The sequence below is a fragment of the Centruroides vittatus genome, unplaced genomic scaffold (assembly GCF_030686945.1).
Source record: "Centruroides vittatus isolate TY-2023 unplaced genomic scaffold, ASM3068694v2 contig_2311, whole genome shotgun sequence".
NCBI classification, from domain to species: Eukaryota; Metazoa; Arthropoda; class Arachnida; order Scorpiones; family Buthidae; genus Centruroides; species Centruroides vittatus.
The window spans coordinates 53,874-75,654 of NW_027121447.1; the positions used below are offsets into that span (position 1 = coordinate 53,874).

Sequence of the window (21,781 nt, forward strand, 5' to 3'; positions counted from 1 at the left end):
AGGGACCAGTTTTCATAGAAAGTTCTCCCGGAAGAACACCTCTTGACAGATCGCTCAGTATCGGATTCAGAAGTACCGAAAAGAAAGAACGGCTGGATGGCCGAGCGGTTAAAGTAGCAGCTTACCACTCTGGAGGTAATTCTGAAAAAAAATCCTGAGAATTTTTTGGGGTAGTTCCTTCGGATACGTCGAGCTCTGTCCCTCACAATCTGGCCGCTCCATTGTGGACCGAAAACAATGATTTTGATTTTTTTAAAAGGGGTTTTTTAATGCCCACAGGGTGGAGAAAGTTATTAACTCTCAAGCATTCCTTGGATCTGCCACAAATATTGTTGCGTTTCTTTATTCCAATTCTTTAATTTCTTTTTATATAGGAAAAACAGCAAGTCCAATTTTTTCATTAGAATTTTAATATTCAAGAAATATTTAAAATGCTTTAAGTAGAAGTTTTAAAATGATAATAAGAAAAATATCACAATAAAACAAATCCGAAGTAAACAATTTGACAGTATGCCAATAAAATTATGGCGGCAGGGAGGAGTCATGTCAGGAAGCTTCTTCATTTAATTTCGTGTTCGAGTAGAGAATATGTAAAAAATAAATATGTGTACCCAGTGTGTATTGTGTCAGGAACGATAGGATTAGGATGTGCACTTCGTTATTACATACAACCTGATAAAAGAAACTCATTGTTTACAGTTCACGCTAAGCAATCTCCACGTCAAGGCACTTACGCCAGACAAGATGCTGTAAGATTCCTTATTTGAAATTAAAACTATATTTTATTCTCATTACGACTATGATGTAGATCTTAAGTATTATTTTATAAATAAAGTTATTTTTAACAAATGATGCCATAATATGTTGGAGCCAAATATTATTTAACAGTATTACAGGCATAACATTAATTTTTCATATTTATATTTAGTTGATTTCCACATTCCTTTACTCTTCTAGCTGTTCCTGGGTATAAAAGGCTTATTGAATCCAATCAATTAATTGCTTCCTACTGCATGGTCTGGAAAACTCTTGTGGGTTGATGTCGACCACTTTGGGAACTCTGCTTTAGAAAAACAATTATTTAAAATTAAGTACAGTAAAGTAATTTATAATTAAATAATTCCGAAATTCCATATCGACAGCAATTGCTAAAATTGTTTGTTGCTGAAAATGCCTTTGTAAAAGCATTCTTCGTTCGGCACATATAATAATGCACAGTAATCTTGTCAAAGATTCCCCAACAGTTCAAGAAGATATGGTTTTGTCGAAGAATATTCGATACTCATAAACATTGGAAACTTTGTAAAAATTAGTTTAATTTCGTGACTTGTGTTTCGTGTTTTACGTAATTTTTCTATTACTAACTACGTTTGTTGACTTAGTTTTAATTTGTATGTTATTTACAGTAATTATTTGTTGACATGAGACAAATTTGATTTTAGAAATAAAGCTAAGATTCTGCTACAGTTTGATTTTAGAGATAAAGTCATTTTTTTAAATGAATTTTTTGAGTTTATGAATATGTAATTTTCTAAAATTTTGTTTTTCCAAGTTTATCTACAGGTATTATTTGCAACGAATAAATTTAATAATGACCTTGGAAGAGAAAAAAAAATACAAGGGAAAGTTTTCAACTATTTATTATCAAGTTAATTGAAAAGAAGTGTAAATATTATTAAATAAATAATTTAACCTTCAATTTTTGATACAAAAAAAGCAGTAATTATACTAATAGTATACTATAAACATTAATTAATTTTTACCATATGACATCATATGATATTAAACAAACTAACAAATTTTATCATATTCAAATAAAAACTACTATGTAAAAATATTTAGTTCAATAAAATATATGATAATTTATTCATTGAATTATAACTTTACAAATGTTTGTATTACTATAATTTATGACTAAGAGAGTTAATATCTTAAAAATATAAACATAATTTCTAATTTGTAGGGACATTCATATTTCAGATATTCTGCTACAAGCTTAATATATTTGAATTGTTGAAAATTATTTTTTATATCTTGTATTGAATAAATTTAGAAATATAAATAGATAATTTAAAACTCCAGTTACTTGTATACTGGTGCTATATACTATGTCTGAATCTTTTAAAAATTGATATATATATCCATTCTTTTAAATACAGTAAAAGCTCAATATAATGGACTTCATGTTATTAGAGATGGCTAATGTTAGTCCGGCCAAAAGTATAGGAAAATGATAAGAAAATTCATTCATTTTAACAGACTCCTGTCACTATGGGTTATTTTTCAAATCTCTCAGACCACCATCCTTCCATTATAACAGACTTTTTAGTTGCCATTTTATTTATTTCATCAGTCACTTTATGTACTTTATTTGCAAAAAATAAATACGAAATAATATAAAATTCATTTTTTAATTGTTTTTCAATGTAGATTTTCATATTATGTCTAGGTTTTGTTTCATTTTCTAATCAACTAGTTTTGTTCAGTTTTGGGTTTATTTTTTGTATGTGGTGAAAGATCATCAAAGAAAACGAAAAGCTTTAGATTTAGGGGAAATTCCTGCAATACTGACCACCTAAATATTTTAGGCCATAACCAATGTAAGTCTTGAGAAAAACTGATTTTACAACAGTAATATAATACCTTAAATAAGATAAATAAAGTACAGAATAAGATTTCTCTAAAATTTTGCCTAAAGTACTAATTATTTCTGAAATTAAGAGTCATAAATTTGGGCAGTGCAAATATTGTCATCCAGTATTGACCAAGTTACTATTTTAAAGAGTTAAGATCCTAATGATAATATAAGTTGTTTTAGAGATTTTTAGTCAATCAATAAAAGTAAAAAGTTCTTTGATAACGTACTTAGAATAGTGTACTGTTGTACTATAATCAATAACAACATTTATTTAAAAAAGTGAATACTAGGAAAACATAGGAATAAATTTACAAGACTTTATAATGAACTTAAACTCATACAATTGTCATAAATAGAATACAAAATATTTTCTTAATTGGCACATATATGTGCCCAACCATTATACACTGTACCCAGTCATCTTGAACTTTTCATCCTGACCTTGGATATAAAAAAACTAGTTGTTTTTCCATTTGTTTGATGAAAGTCCTTTGCAGGACCCATCCAAAGGACTGTACGCATATTTATGCCAATGTGGATTGCTCTCAATCTGCTAATCTTGTTTTTGGAATTGAAAATTGATATTCGACAGTTTCAAATGATAGAACAGTTTTTTGGTTGTACGTTCCTGAAGAAGGCCTCTAAATGATGCCAAAAACGTTAGTTTAAAGTCTATTTCTGCTGGAAGGAGTGTTTAGGTGTTAAATCCGTCACATTGTATAGAGTTTGATATTGTGAAACTAATATGATTATCTTAACCAAATATTACTATAAACAAAATACATTTTAAAATTAAATTAACTACTCATCCCCAAAATAGAATCAGAACTGTGAAAATAACTTTTGACACACTAAATACCAACAAACATCTCTGGCTCATGGTTCACACAACTCTAACCAAACAAAATAGTCTCCAAAGTATATGATCTATGGCAATGATATTCTGTATATGTCCATAGACTGCTGCTACCTAGCTCCAGTAGCAAAAACTAGTAATGGTCAGTGCTGTATGACTATCTCCTATATTTTAGATTTACCGATAGATATATTATTTTTACAAGTTTAAGAAAAATCTGGCTTATATACTTTACAACTGAAATTTTATCTGCTGTCTAATTGACTTTTGTCCACAATATCAATATACAGAAACAGACAAGTCAATATTACTATATACAGAAGAATTTCTTCAGTGGTGATCTGTTATATCAAGCTTTTACTGTATCGCTATAAAATATATATGATAATATAAAAATAACTTTACATGAATAGAAATTTTTTCTTGTAGAATAAAGTCGAAGAATCACAGACAACTCATTTGACACAACGTGAACGAAGGTTTATTAGATTTGCTTCAGTAGAATATAATGGGCAGATATACATGACTCCACAAGATTTTTTAGAATCTGTTACAGAATCTGATCCACGACGTAAGTAGGTTAAATAACTTTTAAAATTATTGAAATAGAAAATGTTCCTGATATTCCATTTTGCTATTGTATTTTAGAATATCAGAAATAAATTTCTGACATTTCTTTCAGTTCCTAGAACAGCTACATTTGTGAATGATTTCTTCAGTAACTACACTTGTACTAAATCACCACACTTCTATTTAGCCTTTTAAAATGCAGTAAGATTTATTAATTCTCTAACATTTTTAGTCATCTTTATTGACTTTCTTCAGGAAAAAAAGAAACAAATTACATTTAAAAAGAATGAAAACTGGAATGTATTCTGAACAGCTTGATTTGAATGTAATCGTTTTAGAACAACAAAAAATTAAACATGCATGCCAGACATCTATGAAGATTACAAAATATATATATATATATAAATATATATACAAATGTAAACAAGAGCAACACAAATTCTCACTAATCTGTCAAACAGTTCAGCATTTGTCAAAACTAATATTTAACATTTTTGACCTACTTGGAAGGTCTTCAGGAATTTAGAATACTGGAATGTTCTTTTAATTTTCCTTTCTAATTGAATGAATTTTTTAATTTTTGCTGTTTTGTGCATAATGGAATTCCTTTATATGGAGTTTATAATGTGTTGTCAAAGCATGTTTGCCATGCTTTCAAGATCATTTTTTCTTTTTTGTTATTAATGTAGTTCCATTTCCTGTTTGCCTTGAAAATTTCAAGTGCCTCCATATCTCTGATATGCTCCACATGTATGGATGTTTTTAACATTGAATAGTGGGACAATCCCTTCTTCCAATGCATATAATTATCAGAGAGGCTGTGGTGATTTTGATGTTTCTTGTTTTTTGTGAAAAAACTTTCACAATGTCTGAATTTGTTTGTAGTACAGGTTAACAAAATTAACTCCTTAACACTTGCGCCTTTAACCCTTAACCTCTTAATGCCCTTAAGGCCATGGCTACATTCTTTACAAGGAAGAATTAATCTTTCTATAGACAATTTTGAGTGATATATGCTTAGTAAGTGTTCTTGTTTTCCTTTGGAGTTGCTCAAGATCTGTGTGTGTCCTGTGCATAACTCAAAAAGAATAAGTGAATACAAGGACAACATATATATTAATAATTTTAATATATTTGTATGTTTTGCATTTAGGTATGTCTTTAGTACTGCATGTGATCTGTTCTATTATTCAAATATTAACCTTTGTTTTATCTGTGCATGTTCTCTAAGTTTGGCCTGTTGGAATCCTAAATATTTGTAAAACTCATCCTCTTCCATTGACTCAATAATTTCTTCACTTCTGAGTACAAAGTCTCCTTTCTGCCTCCTTTTTCAATGTGTAGTCTTGTATTTGTCTAGACCAAAGTCCATTTGTATATTGTTTGAGTGTGTGTAGTTTGTAATTGAAGAAGAAGCTGATTCTGTGTGGATGCATAAAGTTTGATATCATACATATTTATATATATGTATGGTATTCCCTTTCTGGTGTGATAATGTGAACAGTGTTATTTTGTTGTGTCTGATGATGTAACTGTATTATATTTTGTTTAATATGTTAGATATAGGGTTAAATGCAAGACTCAAGGAGGACTCAAGGAATCTCCTTGAAAAATTCTTCACTTGATGTATATTTGATTTGTTTGATGCGAGTGTTGTTGAGGTTAAGATGTAATGTTGTTCTTTAGTGTAACATGATAAAATGTAGAAAACTAAAGAGTTTGGGATGGATTTTATAAATGCAAAGTGTGTGCAGCAGCCAAGTGTGTAGGAAACTGTAGAATGCTTTTCTGTAATCAGTGTATGCCATATGTATGTTTCTGTGTTGCTTATGAACTTGCCGTAGGATAACAGTCTATGAGTAGTTGTTCTGTGCAACTTTTGTGGTTTTCTACAACAGACTTTTTGTTGTTCTGTAAGAATGTGTTCATCATTATTTTGTTTGCAAGGTATCATATATTTTGTTTGCAATGCAGGAGGTTAGAATTTTGTAAATTGTTGGAAGACATGTAATTGGTCTATACTGTGCAGGGTCTTTGGTGTTGTTTTTTGGATTCATGTAGGTGATGCCCTGTATCAGAAAATTTGGCATGTCTTGTGGATTGTTGATGATATATGTTAAATGTTTAGCTAGTTCCTGGTGCAGAGATGTGAATATTTTGTACCAGAAATTGTGAACATTGCCTACACCAGATGATGTCCAGTTGTGTGCTTTCTGCATTATGAAATGGCTGTCTTGTACATTTATCTCAACAGAATGCATAATAGATGTCTCCTGCTTGTATTTGCTCTCCTGTTTGATCCACTCTGCATCAGTACTGTTCATGACAGTAGTAGACCAAAGAGAAGACCAATATTTTGTGAGTTCTTCTTCATTTGGTATGCCATTGTGTTGGGAATCAGTAGTGGATTTTTATTATTATGATGTTGTGAATGTCATGCTTATCTGATACTGATGCCAAGTGCTATGCCAGACTAAAGTTAAGGTATTGCAACAACAAGTATTGCATTAAGCTTCTGTGTTATTGGTATATGTGTCAACATTAGAAACTTCCTAACAATGTGAAGTGTTCAATATTGCAACTTTCTGTAGTGTTATATATATATTTTTATTCAGGTTTAATGTTTTTAGACTTTTGTGTAGTGTATGTAGTATAATACCAGTAGAAAAGAGGACAAGAAGTTCAATAAATACCTTATCCATCCTCCATATCTGTCTTATTTCTTGAGAGAGAGGAGTGTACTTCATTTTTTATATTATGAGTGTTTGGAACAGAGATGTCTATTATATAAGCAATCTTACTGCATTTGTCAATTTATTAGTATTATGTTTTTATTATTGAGTATCAGAAGTAAACTTAACATATAATATTAAATAACCTTTACTTCCGGTGACAAAACTTTAATAAATCATCAAATAAACTTACCATATTTCTGCACATATGCATGATCTTATATATGAATATTTTCTTAGAATTTATCATAATTTGTATTTTTTAAACATTAATATTCAATTTTGATGACAATAGTGTAATGATAATGAAACTTATTATTGTAATTATTTGTTAATATGAAAATGTCATGATATTTTAATAAATATCAGTAAAAACTACTACTGAATTAAGTATTTATGTATCTTTAAATTTTAAAATGTATTTTAATTATAACTTTGTGTGATTTAAATTTTAACAAAGGTATTTTAATAATAATTATTATTATTATTTATCTTGAATAATTAGCTCGAATGAAGAGAAGAAAATTATCAAAAAAAGATTTAGAACATATGTATAATACTACACCAACTCGGCGAAAAGGATCAACAATATTGTTTAGATCACTTCATGAGAACGGTAAGTGTTAAATTGAAATAGATAATGAATTTATCTATCTATAAGCTGAGACTCTGTAATTATAAGCTAATAAATAATTTATTAGCTTGTAATAATACTGTTTTTGTTAATTATATAATTGAGATATGTGATAGATATAATAATTAAATGTTCAGACATTTCTTAATACTAAATCAAGAGGGTACTGACTTTAAACAGACTTTCAAAAATCACAATTAATAATTTCAATTAAGAATGAGATCATCATTTGGAGAAGAACAAATGGAAATTATGTTTTAATATAATAATCACAACAACAACAAATAGAGCAAATATTAATTAAAGAATATGAAAGTAAGTTAAATGCTATTCTCAGAACACAGTTAAATGCAAAACACACAGTTAAAGCAATAAACACATATGTTGTTCCAGTACTCACTTATTCTTTTGGAGTTATATATTAGACTCACAAAGATCTTGAGTAAAGGAAAACAAGAACAACACTTACTAAGCATAAACATCATCATCCTAAAGTCACCATAGAAAGATTAACCCTTCTATGTAAAGATGGCAGATGTGGCCTGATTGACATAGTAAGCCTTCACTACAAGCAAATACAGACACTGCAAGAGTTTTTCTATAAAAAACGAAAAACATCACAGTTATATAAAACAGTAACTTTAGCAGACTAAAATTAAACTTACACTCACACCATATAAAAAGCATAGACACCATTAAACAATCGGGCTCAAAAGGCACTCTATGGCAGGCATCCTTATGACCTGGACCAGGATTTTGTTGACAAAACTGTGTCAAACACCTGGTTAGCTCTTTGGGGAGACAGAAGGGTTCACGTTTGCCATGCAGGATTAGGTCATAAATACTAAAACTACAGAAACACATACTCAAAGATATAACACTCACAAATGACACATGCAGAAAATGTCACATCATGCCAGAAACTATACAACATATCACTTCTGGTTGCAAGCTCTTGGCACAGACAGATTATTTACATAGACATAATCAAGTAGCAAATATAATACACCAAGAGTTTGCAAACAAACACAAATTATTAGACATCCACAAACCATACTACAAGTATATTCCACAGACAGTATTGGAAAACAGCATGCACAAAATGTACTATGACAGAGCCATAATCACAGATAAAACAATTTACTGCAACAGACCGGACATCACACTCATTGACAAACACAATAAAATCACATATAGACATATCCATTCCAAACACTCACAAATGTACAAAACATATGCACTGAAAAAGTCAGCAAGTACACAAAACTTGTCCAGGAAATAAGGTATCTGTGGAGATGGATAGGGTGCTTATTGTACCTGTCATTCTCTTCTCTACAGGTGTCATACCACACACACTACACAAAAGCCTGGGAACATTACGGTTAAATAGAAACACATACATTACATTTTTCCCATTTATTTATTATAATTTCTATATAAATATTGATTTAATAATATAATAATAATATAGAAATAAAAAGTATTTATTTCTATAGTACAAGGGCTATTTTTTAAATAAGGTATGTTTGTGAATGAGAATGAGAATGACGCTCAATTGCAGCAGTGTGCATAAGCATCTGTTTTCAGCGTGCTTTGCACGTGTTTAGATGCCATTTTCAGCCATATCATCTCTGTGTGCTGAGCTGTAAAAGTTTATAATGTTTAAGAAAATTGAGTCGCCTGCTGACTGTAAGATACAATTTGTTATTCGATTTCAGCACGAAAGATCATGGTAACTGTCTTTTGGGACAGGAAAGGGACTTTGTTAGTGGATTTTATGCCAAGAGGCACAACAATTAATTCTGATGCTTATTGTGTGACCTTGAGAAAACTCAGGCGTGCCATACAAGACAAGTGGCGTGGCCTAATGTCTTCCGGCGGCAGGCGGCAGATTTCTTTGAAGTCGGAATTTAAAATATTTTTGAGCGGTATGACAAATGTTTGAACAAAAATGGAAACTATGTAGAAAAGTAGATAAAAGTATGTAGAATATGGGAAAAAATATATTTTATCGAATCACATTTAAAAATACTGTAAAGTATAGTATTTTTCTTCATATCAAAAACGGACGTTATTTAAAAAATTTAGTTCGTAATTTAGAAATAAAAAGTATTTTATTTACTGTTTCCTTTCACCTTCATATATTTTAAGATGCATTAGTGATAGATATGAGAGAATTAAAAATGTTTTATTAAATAAGTTTTAGTTTTAAAAAATACTAATAGAAATTTTTATTTCTTTGTTAATTTTATAATTATGTAATATTCGATAGTTCAAAGTATTGAATTTGTATTTAATGCTTTTTCCTGTTTTATAATATATTTAATAATAATTAAATTTTATGCTTATATAGTATAATTACAAAATTTTATGTTAAAATCTTAATTATATATTTAAAGCTTACATGTGTAAATTTTTTAAAATTTTCATAACAAAGATTTATATTTATTTGTAGGAATAATATCATACACAGAATACTTATTTTTACTCTCTGTTCTTACAAGTAAGTGTTTAATTATTATATTTAATTATTTAATAAGCTGATTTATTCTTGTTTCAGTGAAATTAATTTATATTTATAAATTCATTTTTAACTAATTTTAGAAATTTACTAAATATATTAGAAATAATTTTCTATTATCATCTAAATTTATTATAATTTTATAAATTGTATTTTTTCTGTACATAATTGGCATTTATTTATCACTTATCATAAATATTTCAGAAAAAAATTAAGTTTTTTTATCTTATGAGAACTTAATATATAATTTATAATTTATGATATTTAAAGCAGAAAATTAAGAGAAAAAAACTAATAGATCTGTATAATTGCTTATGAAAAACTATGTTATGATTATGGTAGACTGATTTTGTTATAAAAATGTGGAACTTGGCACTATCGCAATTTAAAAATCCAAACTAGGTCAACAAAATCAAAATTATTTTTTATTCAGTACATTTTTGGCCATTCTAATTATTTTTAGTTTGCAAGAACACAAATGAATAATGTAGAATTTAAATTTTAAATATGAGTCTATGAGCACTAAGTGAGCCATTGATTTTGAAAGTGGGGCAAGTCTATTTTATGTTATTGCTAGATATTAAATATCAGTAATTTATATCATTGACGATATAATAATTACTAGTAACAAATTTATACTGATATTACAAGATATTTATTGTAAACTGATTAAAAACATAAATTTTATATTAATTTGTAACAAGAATAAACTTACTGTTTGTTTTGCAAAATGGACTTGCCCCACTTTCAAAATCAACAGCTCAAGTTTTGGATCTATGAAGGACTTATCGCACACTACTGACATTGTTAAAGTAATCACACAGAAGTGGTAGACACGGGTTTATTATGACAACAATGGACATTTCAGACGTAAACCTGTCTCTGCCTACTTCTGTGTGATCACTCTGACAACATGAAATAGTGTGTGATAAGTAAGGTCTGGATTTTTGGTGCATTTTTAGAATGGATTGGGTGCTTGTTTGGGTGCTTTTAAATGCTGTATTGTTAAGACAAAAACCAACAAGAAGTATTATATTTACAAACTACATAATTGTTTATTGCAATTTAGACATAAAGATGAGCATTGCGATTTACAACAGTAACCATTTTAATGTTCTTAAAAGTGAAGTTTCCTTGTTTGGAGGATAGAATGTCTTTATATAAGAAAAAAGATTTTTCTACGTTGACCAAGACTAAGGGGGCATATTTCATTTTTACTTGGAATTCTAGTTCAGTGCAATCCAAAATATTTTTAAAATCAGGATTTTCTGATAAACTAGATCTGAGTTTGTCCAGGGCAAAACCATCCAGTACATCAAGTGCCTGACATTCCACTGATCCCGCATTTCAGTTCCACGTCTTTCCAGCTCGTTGATTTTATCCATCAATAACTTGCACGAATGCACGGATAGAGCTCTGTGGTCATTACTGGATCAGCGACTAGTTTCTTGACACTGCCAACAACCGCAGAATTGTCAGGAGGAAGTTCGTTGATAAATGCATTAATTTTCTCGCAGTAGAATACCACACTGTTTATCCAAGACCTCGGTGGGTGACCACTGGACTGGGTGGTAATGGCAGTCCAGTTATGTCTTGGTACAAGCGTTCCCAACTAGGGCACTTGAGAAGAACCATTTTCATTATTGAAATGAAGTCATTGGCCTTGCTATATTCTACACAAATACGTTCACATACTCGGTGTAGTGCATGGGAAAGACAAGTCACATGCTTTAGGTTGTTGTAGATACACTTCAAATTTGAGAATGCTGACAAAATGTAAGATGCTTGATCTGTAATGACAAACCAAACCTTTTCTTACTGGACACCATTTGGCCACAACTTGATGCAAACATCATTGAAAGTTTGAGACACTGTAGTTGAGTTCGTAGTTTCAAGTTGGTACATTTTGAACAATATTGGTTGTACATAGCATCTGGTCAGTGGTGCAACAAGAATGTTCAGCACATACTGTTTTATGGAATCCGTTGTTTCGTCCAGTATAAACACTACAGGATTGTCTCTGACAAAGTTCAGGATTTTAGATATTGTTTGATCATAAACTAGTTTCACGTGGTTTTTTTTAAAAGTGCTCTCATTGGGGACAAGCTTTCCTGTATATTTCTGGAGAAATGACTTAAAGGCTGGATTGTTTACCTTATATAAGGGTATATTTGCCTGCAGAAGAGCGGTTGTTAAATCTGCATAAAATGTATTATTAGAGATTCTTCTCCTTTTTGAAATGAGGATAAATATCTGCTCGAGATTCTTCCTTTTTTCTTTGCCTTCTCTATGCTTTTCCGAACTCACGTGTTGCCTGATTTTTGTTTCTTGGTGTTTCACATCAACCGAAATCACATAATTGCAAATGGAACAGCAAAGAACTTTTCCGTCTGTGCATCTGCCTTCATTTTTAAACTTATTTGCTAAAATGTTCAGTTTAGATGTGGACATTTTTGCCATTTTCGTATGTTGTCGACACCGAACAAAGTAAATAGGAACTGTTGCGCTCACAAATCAGGGTAAGGTGACAGATCGATCTTATATAGTCGTTGACAGCTGACAGCTGACCAATCAGCAACTATGCTAGTTGTAGCTCTATTCCAGGTTTGCCAAATCTCGTGATGTGGTTGCCAATGGTCTCTTCCTTGGGACGCATGCGATACCAATTTAAAATTTAACCAATCATGTTCCTCAACGATCTCTCCTCAGCAGCATCCGTTACCAATTCAAATCAACAAATCATGTTTCTTACATGATATCACCATGACAGTGACCTCAATACAGAATATTCTAGATTGTTCTTTTCTTAGAAAAGAAAATACATGTTGCAGATTTTCAGTGAATCTATTTACATTCTTAGAAGAGCCCTAAGGCTTAGTTGTTTAGTCCAGAAAATTTCTCTTTATCCCTTTTTTCTCAACAAAAAAAAAGAGTAAGCTAATTATTGTATTGTATTTTTTTCCTCAGTATATGTGTTCCAGTTTAATGAATCTGTTTTTTTCCCTCAAATGAATGAATAAAAATTACGAAAAAAAAGATAATTGTCAACATATTCTTTGAAAATGTAAAAAAGAGGAAAGCTGGGTAAAAATATGTAGTTTGGGTGCAAGTCACTGTTTTGGGGCAGGTTTGCATTTTGGGTGCATTTGGGTGCTAAACAATTTGGCAAAAAGTGGGCCTACTGCACTAAAACTGATTTAGTTTGTCTTTTTATACTCTGCCCCTTTCAAAAATCGAGTGGGTGCGGCACCCAAAATATCCGGACCTTAGTAATAATTCCTCCATAGAGCCAAAACTTAGTGCTCATAGACTCATTATGTAACATAAAGACAAAAAGCAAATCACCAATTTAAATTTTAAAATTAAATCATTAATTTTAGAAGACATTTATCATAGAACATAAATTAGAAAAAATATATTTTTATAAATTGTAAAAAGTATTTTTTAACCTACAATAGGAGTAATATTATAAAACTAAGAAAATTAAGAATTTTTAAATTGAGATAGAAGCAACAATATAAGAGTAAGAAAATTTAGAAATCAATTTCTCAACAAAGACAAATTAAACGTTCATAACTATCATAACTGAGCTTAGTTGATATTATAAACTTTATACATATTAATAACATTAACTTTTTAGCTAAGAATTTTCTTAACTATGAGTAATATTTCATTGTATGAATCTTTTAGGTCAAACAAATTTCAGATTGGAATTATCAGATCTTTTATCTTAATTTATTTGGCTCTGTTCTTACTTTTATTTGCTTTAAAAAAACTTTTTGAATATAATATATTTATAATGGGTGCTGATCATAATCCTGAAAGATCACAATCACTGTAATTCCAAATGTTGAAATCTCAAAAGATTGAAATCCTGAAAAATCACAATCCCAAAAATATAATCCTGGAAAAAATAATCATAATAAATCTTTAAAAGTCATTTATTTACATTTTTAAACAAAATTTATTTGAGTAATGACAAACCAAAAAATCTTTAAAATCCAGTAACACAATTTATTTGAGTAACATATAAACACATGACAGAACACTTCATATCCCCTTTTATACAATAAAATATTTAATAACAGTAATAGTCAATATGCATGCACTGTACGTAATACACACATATTGATTATTATCACATTAATACATAGTAGCAAAAATCAAGTATATAGAATTACAAATTATAAAAATCAATGCTGAAAGTTAGCCATAAGAGCTGGCTAACTTTCACAATCATTAACTATATTTTGAAGTATTGTTTTGCAATGAGTATCTGCTTTCTTTTTTCTTTTAGGGCATGGTTCTCCTCACAAAATACGCTCATATTCATTTTCTACATGGTGCACTTTTTGAAATTATTTAATGTTGCAATTCTTCGATATTCACTAACATGAGCATTCCGTACTAAATTTTCCCTTCTTCTGTGTCATGCTTTTACGTTATTTAGGATATGCAGAAATCATTCTGCATGCACTTATACACAAACTACAAATTTTTCATTGGAAATTGAAGACTTTAGGCATTTCGGGATTTTGATCTTTGAGATTTCAATCTTTTGGGATTGTGATTTTTCAGGATTTTAGCCTTTAGGGATTTCAACATTTGGGATTACAGCATTTGGGATTGTATCTTTCGGGATTATGATCCAAACCTATTTATAATATTATTTATTTTTTTATTAATTTATTAACTTACATAACTAAAGCTAGAACATCTAGGCACTTAAAATTATATAAGCAGTTAAAAATTATAACTTATGACTTTACAAAAAAATCTATAAAAAGATTCTTCTAAGACAATACGTACAAATGTGTCTTTATTCCAATCTAGTCTTTTCAAATGCACATTTGAGGAATTAACAATTTCTCAGCGAAGTCGACCTTTCTTTATAGGCTGCTCATCTGCCTTTAAATGTAAAACAGTTAAAATATCCCTCTGGTGGTTTTTATAACTTATGACTTTTAGTGCCTAGGTGTCCTAAATTTAATAACAACTTTAATATTTTTAAACATTTTCTGTGTAATTACAGTCAACTTGCATTAATACATATTGCTAGGGAACAGTTGTTAGTTCTCTTCATCAAAAATTCGTATTAACGATTTTCAGGGTCAAGGTCAAGGTTGTTTAATTTAGGGGGTTAAGGCTTAATAGGCAATTGAAATCTCTAAATTATAATATTTTGAATCAATTTACTAAATAAAGTTAATGTATTTTTATAAATAAATTTTATTTTATTTAATGTTCTAAATGATTTTCAAATCAAACAAAATGAGGAAAAGATGTTTAGCTGTTTAAGTGTGGAGCAATTTGTTTTGTCAACAAATCTAAAAGAAATCCATGGATTTTTTCCTCTTGAAGATTGTTTAAAAAAGTAGAAAAATATCTTGTGGTGCCAAAAGAGTAAAAAAAAAGAGCCAAATTTGTCACAAAGTAATTGAACCTGGCATCACTGAATGCACTTTCTGATATGCAAAGCACATTTGAATGGGACTACATCCATTTAAAGGGATGGGCATCCTTAAACCTCAATCCCTATTTTCTGAGTACAGTAGAATGGTCCACTAAAATTAGATGTTTGAATTGCATTACAATTGGAGGATGAACCCATCATTGCTTACTAGGAGAAGAAAATTATTTACCGTATTTTCCAGCGTATAAGACGACCCCCGACTTTTACAGTTAAAATATAGTGTTTGGGATATACTCGCCCTATAAGACGACACCCGGTGTATAAGACAATCCCCGACTTTTGAGAAGATTTTTCTGGATTAAAAAATCGCCTTATACGCCAGAAAATACGGTACTAAAAATGGAACATTTATTACATTACTACTTTTTATTGTTCACTTCAAAAAGTATAAAAAGCAGCCATTATTGGAAATAGGGTTATTTCTTGGAGGTTGTGAAGATAATTGGTTTGGTTTAACAAATTCCGACAAAGTTTTTGGTTTTGTTATTGGGTGAAAATTAATGTTGTTACAATGGCAAAATTCTCTTTGACATGAGAATTTGCTCTATCAGTGTTTTAATGTTAATTGACTGTAATTCAGTACTTTTTTAATTCATTTTCATTTAGCACATATGTTATGCACTGTCACTAATAATCTTGTACTTAAATTAGCAAAAACATATAATACATAATATTTGATTTCTAGAACCACATTCTGGATTTCGAATAGCATTTAATATGTTTGATACTGATTGCAATCAGAGAATTGATAAAAAAGAATTTTTAGTTGTAAGTTATATTTTTTTTATTTCCTAACTTAAACTAATCTAAACTTAATAAACTTAATTTAAAGTATTGCATTGAGTAATGATAAGAATAATATATTTTAGCAGTATTCAGAATTAAAAATATAACTGTTCTATAACAAAAAAACAAGAAAAACAAAAAAGGGTTCCCAATTTTTTGTGATGCAGAAGATATTAATAAAATTTATTTTTATGCTTAAATGTGTAATCTTTACGAAAGTAATTCATTAATATCTATATTATGCTGTGAATGAATATAGATGCTTATCAAATGAAAGCAATGAAATTAACTTACTTTAATTATTTTTATTTTGTTTGCAGCTATTGATTTAATAAATTATTTTAACTAAAAATTTTATTGTTAACATAAATTCTAAAATAATTTTCTGTTCTTTATTTATTAAAGAAGATATTTTGTAAATTCTTTTTCTATAATAAATTTCTTAAATTTAAAATATTTTCTTTTATTTTTTTTTCAGTTAAATTTAACTGTTGTTTTCAATTTAATTATTGTTTTATTTTCTGTTTTTCTATGCTGTCTTTCTTTTATTTTTGCACATTTATTATTGACAACTGATTTAGGTTCAACACCTCACTGTAGTGTCACACTTTAGGAAAACTGCACAAAGTGTTGGGCTCTATTCTATATCAGAAAGGAATTTTGTAAGTGAAAAAATTCATGCTATACGTCAAGTTAAGTTTTCTTAAATAATAACATGATAGTACATGTAATAATTTAAAAATTTATATATAAAAAATGTAATGTTTGATAGAAAATTTTTAATGATTTTAGTTAATTGTTTTTGTCATTAGAATATATACATATTAGTTTTTTTATGATAAATGACATCATTAATTTCTAATTTTGATTCAGATCCAAACTAAAAATAAAAATTTGTATTATATTACATTTTTATTTTTTAAAAATATTTCTATTAAAATTAAATTCTAAACACTAAGTGTTGCAGGAGACATTTAATGCTAAATAACGGCATTGGGCAAATTCAAATTGGCAATTTATGTCTTTCATTTAAATTTATAGTTACCTCAATAAACAAAATTGCAAAGCTAAAAATTGGAAGATGTTAATTTTGAAGTAAAATAAAATTATGAGAGAAAAGAGTTTGAAGAAAATACATTCTGTATGGAATTAAAGTTTTTATTTTTAAATTTATTTAGGTGTTTTTTTTTTATTTTTAATGAAGATTAGCACCTCCTACCAGTAGAGAATGATTTTACATATTGAGTCAATTAAAAACTTTAAATAAAATTTTGGAACTATTACTATTTCAATGTGTATTATAGAGAGACACTTATTATGTTAGGTCATTAACATTTTTGATTTCATACATTGCATAGAAAAGTGCTTAATCTAAATTTTGGCATTGAAGGATTGTGAACTACTATAATTTCATGCAGATAATCTGTGGGTTATATATTTGAAAGATAATTTGAAAGGAGTCAGGTTATATGCAGATTTTAAATTCCAACTGAGTTAAAGTTGATCCTTGCTATACAACTGGTCACTGGCAAGCAATCAACCCATTGGACTGATAATTTATCTATTCATATGTTTGTGAGAAATGATAGATACCAAATGTTTAACTACATTCCCCAATGTTTTCATCTATTCTGATCTATTTTGATGGGTTAAAATTTAATTTTTTAAATAAATAACACATATCTGATAAAGTGAATAGCCTAATTGAATTCCATATTAAGGAATTAATTTAACTTATTTTGATCAATGGGTGAGTCTTGTTTGTAAAGCCAATTTTCTCTAAAAGTTGAAGGACAAATCTCACACGTTTAGTTTTATATATTATTTGATGGAGCTAGATGGTTTAGACTCATCTATAATTGATGTAGGAAGTATGTTTAATGAAAAATTTATAATTTTCACTGCTAAAGTGGCATGCATTGTTTAAGATTTTCATGTTTTGTAAAATTTCTGCACATAAAAAGTTATCAGTTGATTAAGGTTTACATTTATAAATGATAATTCCAGGTCAGAAATACAATTGAAAGCTTGTGTTGGCCCCAAACTAAGTGCCAAATAAAATGTTTGAAGCTTTTTTTAACCCAGTTGGTGTCAGACTATTTTTAAATTTAAAAAAGGCATTTTTTTTTTCTTTTTAATTATTATTCTTTTAATTATTTCATGTTGCAGAAAGTACAAAGAAACAAATTTCAAGATATGACATAATTATTATTAATTTTTTATGATTTTTTTTAAAAATAACAAAAAAAAACCCCTTTAGTCTGCTGGGCATTTGCAGGAGCTTACCCTCAGTCCAGAAATTGTTATATAAATGTCATTAAATATTTTTGTTTCTAGTTGTCATTTTCTAAATTACTTATAAAATTATAAGTTGAATTTTTTATTTTTTAAATATTTTTTTTATTTATTAATTTTTAAACTTATACAGTACATGGTATTTGGAAAAGACATGCAAATTCATTATATATTTTATATAGTATAATTTTTTTAATATATATATATATATAAAGTATAATTTATTAAAAACTTAATGCAAGAAAATGAGGCTACTCATGTGAATACCATAATATATTTGCAAAAAATTTCTAAGACTAGATACATTGAAGACCTTTTGTTTAGCAGTTCAATGAATCCTAGAATGAACTCTGAACATGAGGTTTGACCAATAGCTGTTAGGATCTAACATGAAATTTGACCTGTAGCTATTTGGAACTTCAGCCAATTTTTTCTTCATCTTGTTAATCAATCCCTGACTTAATTTTGCATGGCATCCATTAGAATAGATAGACCAGTTTAGTCCTTTATGATAAGCCAAAATTCTTCAATTGGTCAACGTTGGAGTAAATTTGGACGATTGCTTTCTTCTGGCACAAAATTGATGTCAAACTGAATTAGCTTTGCATAAGTCTGAGATGCATTAGTGAGCAATGGTGAGATTCGGTCAATAAATGTATTTTTCATTATTTAGATATAAGGGATATAAGGATACAGTCTCCTTTCAATGCAGTCAGTTATATATCTTCAGGGATCTTGCTGCCAGTTGCAAAATTCACAATTTGTGAAAATTATGTTTGGCAAAATCATTTGGTAATTGCTTTTATCATCTGGCACTTGAAGTGGCAATTAGCTAGAGTGCAGTCCAGAAAAAAAAGTAACACAGTTAAAGAGAGTATCACAGAACATGAATTTGTCTTAGTGCAATACAATTTCACTGTTAATAAACAAAAATAAAATTGCTTGAGAAACTCAGTCATAAAAACTCGACATTTTTTTATATTGTCAGTCATCCTTTCATTTCTGGTTGGTGCAAAAAGTCACAGTAAATGAAAAAGTAACCTGATAGATAACTTTCTATTTTGGCAAATAAAAAATGTGTTTGGTGAATGGGTTGGCAATTGTTTTAAAAAAGCCAAGATGACTCCTGCTTCTTTGTGTATGAATTTTTTTTTTTACTTTATGAAAAATGGCTCTGATGGTCATTTTGGTCAAACTACAAGCCAGGATAGCAACTTCTGTCTAAATTTTGCCTTGTGGTGTAATTTTTTCTTGTCATCAGGCATTTCTTCCTTCTTTACAAATCAAATTGTAGAATGAGGATGCAAGAAAGGATAGTAACTTTCATTCTTATGTCAAGGTGAAAGAGAGCATTACTGATGCCTTTGAAGAGAGTGCACAGTCACTGCTGTTTTTTCTATTCTTGACCTGGGTTCATTCCTAGTTCAGTGATATTCTGTTAATTTGGCATCATCGGGACTAATGTAGTGCCAGGTTATTGAATATGCCACCTTATCAGACAGTGGAAATTTTTCTGGTTTTTTTCGATCACCGAACACAATTTTACATATCTATTCATGATTGCATTCATGATACAATCTAACTGTACAAATCTGCCTTTCATGATTGTATAACACTTCATTTCAATTTTTCAGGTCATTCCTACTCTTGGCTGGCTTGAAACAAGAACACACTATTCTTACTTTGTACTTTGTATACTTTTATTGCATATAAATACAGATGTAGTGTAATTATCAAAGTACATGAGCAGTAACGTACTGTAGCTGTTTCCATGATAATTATTGATTCTAAGTATGTTAAATATTTTATCTCCTCATATCAAACTCATGCACTAATGTCTTTGGAAAAGTGCTTAGAAAACAATTGTTTGCACATAAGCTAACTGGTTTTACATAGCACAGCATCATATTATCTTGGCATTTGTCATCTCTAAAAGAACTGTCACCCCTTTCCAAGAAGTGCACATTTTGAGTGCTTTTACATGAAAATCTTAAATCTGGACCTACCAATAAACCCCCAGTGACAAGTTCAACATGCTAGTTTATTGGGTTAATGGAATTTCACTGTACAAACTTTTGTCTTCTCAGCACATGTCCCATGTCAAACACTATCCTTTTCATAATTTTGTCTGATATTCCATATCTTTTGGTCAAGTTATAATTGAGACCAACTTTGATGTTGGAGGTAGGCATCAGACTTGTCTTTGTTGTTCAATTACACCTTTGGTTGATCTGAACACAACTTTTTACTGCTGTCACAATTTTTTCTCAGTTTATTTAGGATTTTGTAAATTCACTTTTGTTTGAAACAAGAAGTCACAAAATATGTAATGATGTCTGATTTTTTTTTCATGTCTACATAAAGCTTACAGAAAATTTCTATTTTTTGCCAACTCTCTGCTTATCTCCAGTCTTTGTGATAATTCTGAAAAAAATAACTACATATTTAATATTAGTTGAAAGCAGATGCTTTCTAATTTACAATTTAATTCTAGTCTTGCACATGCAACATGAATCCAAGAATACATTGAAATTTGTTTACATTTTTTTCTGAATAGCATATTTAATGTAATTCCAACTGAAAAAATAATTTACAATATTTTATGAGAAACATAAAGAAAATTTTTTTGAAATATAACTTCATCAAATTTGAATGTATTTAGAACATAACTGCTATCTTTGTTTAAATATTATATAATGATACTGTTACCAACTATTGATTGAAAAGGAACTAGTTAGAGCTGAAAATTAAAGAGTGAATATTGAATTCTAAGTTAAACTTAACTATTCAAAATGCAGTTTGGTTTTATATCATATAACTACTGAAATTAAAAGATTTTTTTCTATATATATATATATATATATATATATATATATATATATATATATATATATTTTCTTTAATACAGTGAATCAATATTATTAATTTGAAAAACATTTTATTAATTTTGCTGATTGCTTTAGCTTGAAAAGATTTTTAGTAAAGTTGCTCATAAAGGTCATATGTTGAAAAGGAAAGAGAAGGGTGAAAGTATTGGAAAGGTATGTTGTTATAATTTTTATTTTTGTTAAATTTCTTTGTACTTATTTTATAAAAATAATAAGGTACGAAAAGTTTTAATTAATTTATAAGTAATTTTTATAAGATACATTTTCCTCGCTAAATCTAAATTCATCTGCTGAGCAGCATATCATATCCTTCAAAACATTACCTAATAAATGCTTATTTTCAATATAAAGAGATATGTTTGAATATTAATATTTGTGATAAAAATTT

At 29.0% G+C, this 21,781-nt stretch overlaps 1 protein-coding gene across 3 annotated transcripts in view; it reads left to right on the top strand.

Annotated features, from left to right (window-relative positions):
- The first annotated feature begins 420 nt into the window (after positions 1 to 420).
- Positions 421 to 21,781, top strand: part of MICU3 (Mitochondrial calcium uptake 3) — a 53,670-nt gene continuing 32,309 nt past the window's right edge. The window contains exons 1-7 of one of the 3 annotated variants that reach the window (XM_067265558.1): positions 422 to 749; positions 3,924 to 4,065; positions 7,302 to 7,412; positions 9,886 to 9,933; positions 16,110 to 16,192; positions 16,792 to 16,872; positions 21,469 to 21,546. In XM_067265558.1, the coding sequence (XP_067121659.1) occupies positions 525 to 749; positions 3,924 to 4,065; positions 7,302 to 7,412; positions 9,886 to 9,933; positions 16,110 to 16,192; positions 16,792 to 16,872; positions 21,469 to 21,546 (768 nt within the window). In that variant the 5' untranslated portion in view covers positions 422 to 524. Of the gene's footprint in view, positions 750 to 3,923; positions 4,066 to 7,301; positions 7,413 to 9,885; positions 9,934 to 16,109; positions 16,193 to 16,791; positions 16,873 to 21,468; positions 21,547 to 21,781 lie in introns of all 3 variants that reach the window. The other 2 variants (XM_067265559.1, XM_067265560.1) reach the window with 2 other exon arrangements.